The 7,029-nt window shown below is 36.8% G+C and overlaps 1 protein-coding gene across 1 annotated transcript; it reads right to left on the bottom strand.

Annotated features, from left to right (window-relative positions):
• Positions 1–4,293: 4,293 nt before the first annotated feature.
• Positions 4,294–6,495, bottom strand: LOC149562462 (methyltransferase FGSG_00040-like). The gene has a single exon (XM_089827983.1). It carries the CDS (start codon positions 6,493–6,495, stop codon positions 4,294–4,296), a length of 2,202 nt encoding a protein of 733 aa, XP_089684109.1.
• Between the last annotated feature and the right edge of the window lie 534 nt (positions 6,496–7,029).

Genomic DNA, 7,029 nt, shown 5'->3' with positions numbered 1-7,029 from the left:
GTCTAATAAGCGCCATATATGTCTTGACCTCTCCCATATTTCTATGTTACAAAATAAGTACTCATGAATGTGTTGGGTATATTTTTTCAAGGCCAAGGATGAAGCCCTTGATACATTGAAGAGGTTCATAGTCTACAAAGAGGATGAAAAAGGGTACAAAATCAAATGTTTGAGGACAAATCATGGAGAAGAATATTACTAAATGATTTTTCAAAATTATTGTGAGATGAATGACATCAAAAGGAAACTCACTATCATATACACACCTCAACAGAATGAAGTGGCTGAAAGGAAGAATTGTATAAATGACAAGAAGCATGTTACAAGCCAAGGGTTTGAGTAGTTCTTATTGAGGAGATGCAAATACTACAATTGTGTATATTCTAAACACGAGTCTAGGAGTGCACTTGGCAAGATGACACCTTATGAAGCATAATATGAGAAAAGGCAATTTTAATCATTTCAAAGTTTTTGGTTGTCTAGCATATGCATATGCTCATGTACTTGATCAACAAAGATAAAAGTTAGATGTTAAAGTGAATCGTGCACTTTTATTTGCTATAGTGAGGAAATTAAAGCATGTAGATTGTGTAATCCTCTCACTAACAAGATTATTGTGGCAAGATATGTGTTTTTTGATGAAGGGGAAGTGTATGGTCATACAAAAGGCCATATTGAGAAATTGATTTCTATTTTGAATGATGATGAGAACTCCACTGATGATTGTATTTCAAGTGGTACAAATCCTCCAAGCAACCCTCAATTTAGTTCTTCAAGTCCAAGTACAATTACATATTCAACTCCAAGGCTTATTTTGAACCATCATATTTTTAAGAGGCATGTGCTAATGAGGTTTGGATGCAAGGGGTGAAGAAGAGATGAACTCCATTCACAAGAATACCACTTGGGAGCTTATACAACTTCTACATGACAAGAAGAAGATCAACACCAAATGGGTGTATAAGACAAAGTTTAACAGTGATGTGAGTGTTGAAAGACATAAATCAAGACTTGTTGGAAAAGGCTTCACACGAGAATATGACATTGATTATGAAAAGACATTTGCACTAGTAGGAAGACAAGATACTATTAGTATGCTGATCTCATTAGTAGCTGAAAATAATTGAAGCATACATAATATGAATGTTAAAAGTGCCTTCTTGAATCAGTACATAGAAGAAGAAATATATGTGCGGCAACCATAATGGCCTTAAGAAAGCGTCAAGAGCATGGTATGCAAGAATAGATGGCTACTTTCAAGTATAATGACTTCAAGAGAAAAAAGAGCGAACGTGCCCTTTAGTACACGCAAGGAGGTAATGATATTCTCACTATAGGCTTATATGTTGATGGTCTATTATATACAGGTATTAGTTGTAAAATGAAAGATGAATTCAAAGTTACTATGATGAAAGAATTTGAGATGAAAGATCTAGGTCTTATGCAATAATTTATTGGAGTGAAGGTTTCTCAATAAGGATAAAATTTCTATTTGTCAAATGAAGTATGCAAATGATATGTCGAAGAAATTTGATATGGCTAATTGTAATCCATACCCCACTCCAAGTGCTCATGAAGTTGTGTTGCATGCAAATGATGGTTATAAATTTGTTGATGAGAAAACTTATAGAAATATTGTTGGGAGTTTGATGTTTCTAACCCACAAAGGCATAATATTGCACATTCAATTTCATTGGTTTCAAGGAATACAACAAATCCATTTGATATACACATGAGGGCAACCAAGAAAATAATGAGGTATATGAAAGAAACTCTAAATTTTGTTATTCATTACTACCGTTCTAACAATTCAATCTTATCAACTTTAGTGGTTTGGGTGAGTTACATGAATTTTTAAAAAAAACAAAGTACTATTACCCTCTCATCCATTGAAGCATAATATGTGGCAATCACTTTAATAGATACACAAGCTCTTTGACTCTGAAAGATTCTTGAAAAAATTAGATAAAAGCAAGTTCAATGGTTGTGATTTTATGTGACAAAGTAAGTGTCATCAAGTTGGCCAAAAATCTTGTTCACCATAGTACAAAAAAAAATTCTAAGCTAAAATATCATTTTATTCAAGATCTAGTGCAAAAGGAGGTTGACGTACTTGAAGCACATAAGCACCCAAGGTCAATTCACACGTATCATTATCAAAGCAACTACAAGATAAGATTGTTAGCCCTCTTAAGGTGCAGTCCCATGGAGGGTGGCTTCCTAGAATATGTTTCTAGGATTATTTTAAACTAGGAGATCCTATAAATTTTGTACTGGAGTTTATTTTAAGAAAAAAAGTTTAAACTCCATAATTTAAAAAATAAATGTTCTCATGATTTTATTAATTTAACATATTTAGTTCACTTACTAAATAAATAAAAATGTTTAAAAAGTAGATTTTGTAGACCCTCTCATAAAACGGCACCCTTAACATCAAGAGTGAATATGTAGATGTTGGTGCAAAGTCATAATTTCAAGATATAATTTCCAACCTATGATATAGAGAGTTCACTTCATATGTTTCAATTCACAACTGTTATTTTTTCCATTAATTTTTATTGTAACTATAGTTTACAAAGTGAGCGAGTCTTCAGTGTGCAAACTGCTGCTAGTAGTAGTAGATTGGAATGTCTCTACGTTGAAATCTGTTAGCAAATGCTTTTTTTTTTAAAACTCTTTTTGAGTTTATTATTCCGATGCAACTAAATTTCTGTCTTTAACAGATATTTAAATTGTGTTAAAAACAGAACACTCTGTTTTTAACAGAGTTTTTTTGTCAATTCATGTTAATGGTTGATGTATTGGAACTCTTATTGCTAGTGTTTTTTTCTTTGCTGTTAAGTGGTTGCTGTATAGTATGGACATGTCGCAAAAGTTAAGGGGAACCTTTTCCAGGTATTATCGTTGCTTCTCATGGGTATTGCTTATTTAGACGCTTCAATCCTTGCTTGGCAAGCTGCTGGATTGTGGGCTTGGGAATACCTGATTGTAAAGAAAAGGATGAAAATCAAAATGCTTTTAACTATTTCTAAAATTAGTTTGTAGATAATTTTTCCTTTTGAATAATCCTTTGAGGTACCTTCCAAACCTTTGTGAGCCGCTTCGATCCTCTTTCCTAAACCCTATACGCCTTTTCTGTGTGCCGACATTTCTCGCCGAGAGGAAAAAGAAAAAGAAATAAAAAGAAGGAAAACTTGAACTATAAAATTTGGGTTCCGAAAGAATTCTGGCCAAATTCTACACAAGAACCTCAGAAGCTAGCGCGCGGCATCGAAATTTCAGAAAGAAAAGAAAGTTTGAAAATCGAGAACAAAAACCTAGGAAAAAATTTAGGGTTTACTTATTTTAGGAAAGAAAAACTACGGATAACGGAACAGGTTTGATCTTTTTTTTGCAGTGTTCAACAGGAAAACCATAGCAAATGCAAGGTTTTTAACTGATTAGTCATAGAATACATATCAGATCCCGGAAATAGCTTAGGTTTTGACTTAATTAATTGCAGAAGTTGAACCTAAAACCCTGAGAAAATTAAGAAGTAGAAACCGAAACCCTAAGAAAATTTGATTTCAGCGTAGCTTTAGGGGATTTCAAAACTAAATACAGGAGAGGAGCGAAAAGACTTATGATACAAATACAGCAGTGAAGAAGAAGTACCATTAAATATTGTATCGGAAGGAAGAAACAATTGTACAAATTTGCATCAGGACTGTCGTTAAATATTGTATGATCTCGTGCAGAGCCATTAATTTAAATAGTTGCAGCGGTACGGTCATAGGAGCTTCATGCAGAGTCTTTTATTTTTGAAGATTTTTAAGTTTTGTGAAGTTTGTAATAAGATTTCAGTAATTACAATCCATAGAATTGTAGAAATTTAACATTTTAGATACATATGTTCTAATAACTAACACATTTTAGAAATAAGAGCAGTTGAGGAAAATCTTAAATTATAACAAACAAATGATCTCTGAATATCAGAGAAACAGTTCCGAATCAGATACTAATAAGAACAGTCCAGAGAAATATCATACACACACACATATATACATTGACATAATCCTGTAATCTGCTTTATTGATTGAGGAAAATACATGTTAAAATCCACAAGCAAACCAGTCTATAATACATACCTATATATTATACTCTAACATATCCATATGCTGGAGACACCACTATCACATTCTGCGCCAGATTCACAAGTCAAATACAACGTCTCTTTAAACTTTAAGAATAAAGAAAAGCTCTGCCCATCTTTTGAGAAAGAATCACACCTACGTCTGCTCCAAAAAGAGGAGCTTAACGATTGACCTCACTTAAGCCGAACACAGCAAGTCCCGGTTTGAAGACGTCTGTTGCAACGGAGTTCAGCACAGCTTTAAGAAGCCCTTCTTCGTGCTTTCCCATATATGCTCTACATACTTCCAAGGCCTTTTCGAAAAGAACTTTGTCCGTTTCAGCTTCGTTCTTGGCATAAACTGGAAAATTTGCAAACAACTCAAAACAAATACAATTCCCTGGAACAATCTCTTGGATGCCATCGAATACTTCCCTCAAAGAAGGCAAAGTTGCTCTGGTATAAGGATGAATGCGCTGTAACCCAAATATATTGAAATAGAGCGGGAAAAACGATGCTCTTATCATCTGCTTTTCTTCAGTTGTGAGGGCATTTATGGTGTTTTCCACTCGCATAGCAGTTGCCCATAACTGAAGATCAGAGAGCATGGTGGCGTCCATGGAGTCAACGAGCTCAGCAATTTCCTGCAACGGTGATGCTTCAGTTTTTACTAGGGACCTTTCTAACATACACCGCTTACAATCACAACTAAATCCCTTGAACGCTGATTCTCGTCTGAACAATGGCAAAAGGGTGTCAAAGTAAGGGATTGTTATTTCTTCTCCGGCAGCAATTTTTCTTGCGGCTATAATAAACATGGCTTCTCCCACAACAATGCAATTGGCATTGGGAAAACAAGAATGATTAATGAAAGAGGGAAGTGCCCACAGACCATATTGCTCATTTTGTCTATTCATCTCACTATTTGATTCTGTAGTTTGTATTTGACACCCTACATTTCGCATTATCTTTGCAAGTTTATGCTGGTCTAAGTTCCATACTTGATTGAAAACATCGTAGTTAGTCCAACTGCCATTATTGATCCTGAAGAGATCCATGGGGGGCACCTTCATTTCATCTGAATCGGCAAGGGACTGTAGCTGCTGCAATATCCTCGGAGATGACGCTGCAGAGGAAACGATTTTGGCCTCTAATTCCCGTTTAAGATGACCAAGTTTTGTCTTCACTTCTATCATACAAGCTATGACTGTATCAGGGCTTCCTTTCAATCTGGTTAGCTTAATGCTGCTAGATGCAATGGCGTTGTCCACGAGCAGGACATCTCCAATATCTACATTGCTAGTGGCAAACAATCCTCTGCCGTGCCCTACTGACTTTTTAATCAGCACAGGACCAATATAATTGCTCAACTCAGGCGCACTACAACCACCGTTTATGAAATAGGAAGAGAGATCAAAATTACCTTGTTGGTTCTGACGGCTGAGTTCCTTTGATTTTTCATACTGCATCTGGATCTCTTTTGCTGTTGGGGACTGCTCCAGAGCTCTATCGAAGCATTGGCAAGCTAACTTATATTCTCCAAGAGAGTGGAAAGCCCGGCCTTTGCGAAACAAGGACTTGAGATGCTTCTGATCAAGGCCTAATGCCATTTCACAGTCTCGTACGGCATCCCGGTACTCCTTCAACTTCATCCTTGCTTCTGCCCTGTTTGAATATGAATACACAAGGGCCTCCTTCACTTCCTCCGGGATTTTTGAGGAAGAGGGCATTTTGGGCTCAGCATTGTTGTGCGAGAGAGCCAAGTCTATGCATCTGGAATAAAAGTCAATTGCTCTGTGCCAATCCTCATCGCGGAAGTATTTGTTGCCCTTATTGCGCAGTTCAAGCAAATTCTTAGCCAATGAAGTTTCTTCATTTCCTGGAAAGGAAGACAAAATCTTAACGTCTCGTGGATTATCAACGCGCAGCATGAGCGCACCATCTTGGGCGCCTTGCTTAAAATAAGGCTGTTTGATTGCAACCTTGGAGCCTTTAGGAAAAAGCCTACTCGCACTATCCATTTCAATGTTGTATATTGCAAGTCGCACAGCATCTCCATACTGGTCTTCCATGATAGTCATAATGCCCACCATTCTGAGCGGATCAGCACACAGCGTTCCAAATAGAACGTTGCCTTTATGGTGCTTGTCGATTTGAAGCTCCCTTGCTCGAATGGGCCTCAGCCCTTTCAGTGGGACTGAAGGCCGCCAATGCTCCGACGGTTTCCGGATTGTAAATCCAATTGTGTTACACTCTCGCATTGATTCCATCTGCCTCATCTCCTTGAAGGAATTCTCATGCGCTTCTAACAGGCCTTCTTTGTCGAACTCTTGTGAAGCCTTCAACTCTTTGAATTTTTCAACCAACATGGCTAACATGTCCATATCTGCCAAGTATCCTCTCGATCTACAACAATGAAGCTTCTCTATACCTGACACCCTTGAAGAAATAAGGAAGCGATCTCACCTTCCACACGGAAGCAATATGATGAAGGAAAATTCGCATAATTGATTGCGCAGAGCAGCTGTTCCTTACAGAGCCTGGTTGTTGTGGCATCACTACAAATGTCCATCGCCATCTCTTGATGCTGCAAACCTTAAAGGTACTCACTCATGGGTACGCTATTTTAATATATTTTGCTCGTTGGAAGTCACTAATCCACCTAATTTATGGGTGGGGTGGGAACAGAATCATTAGCATGAGCCTTGTGTCCATCAAGTTGCAGCGAAACAAATTGACAAGCGGGATAGGATATTGATTCCTTATAGATTAGTTTTAAAGTAACCCGCCTAGTTTTGCCCACAGTTTTGGATAAAGAATGGTTTTGAAAAGAATGAATTCATTCAAAAAAAAGAAGTTAATATCCTAAAATTTTCATTAAATTGTTTGTAATGAATGCCAAATTTAATTTTTAATTA

Source organism: Cupressus sempervirens, chromosome 4 (genome assembly GCF_028749045.1).
Source record: "Cupressus sempervirens isolate cs-2001-9-10 chromosome 4, ASM2874904v1, whole genome shotgun sequence".
In the NCBI taxonomy this organism is placed as follows: domain Eukaryota; kingdom Viridiplantae; phylum Streptophyta; class Pinopsida; order Cupressales; family Cupressaceae; genus Cupressus; species Cupressus sempervirens.
Note: the sequence above shows the minus strand (reverse complement) of the source record. Positions and strands in the feature narration are given on the sequence as shown.

Excerpts from the sequence above, each read along its gene's own strand:
- LOC149562462 (XM_089827983.1), bottom strand. The coding sequence starts at position 6,495 with ATGGACATGTTAGCCATGTTGGTTGAAAAATTCAAAGAGTTGAAGGCT.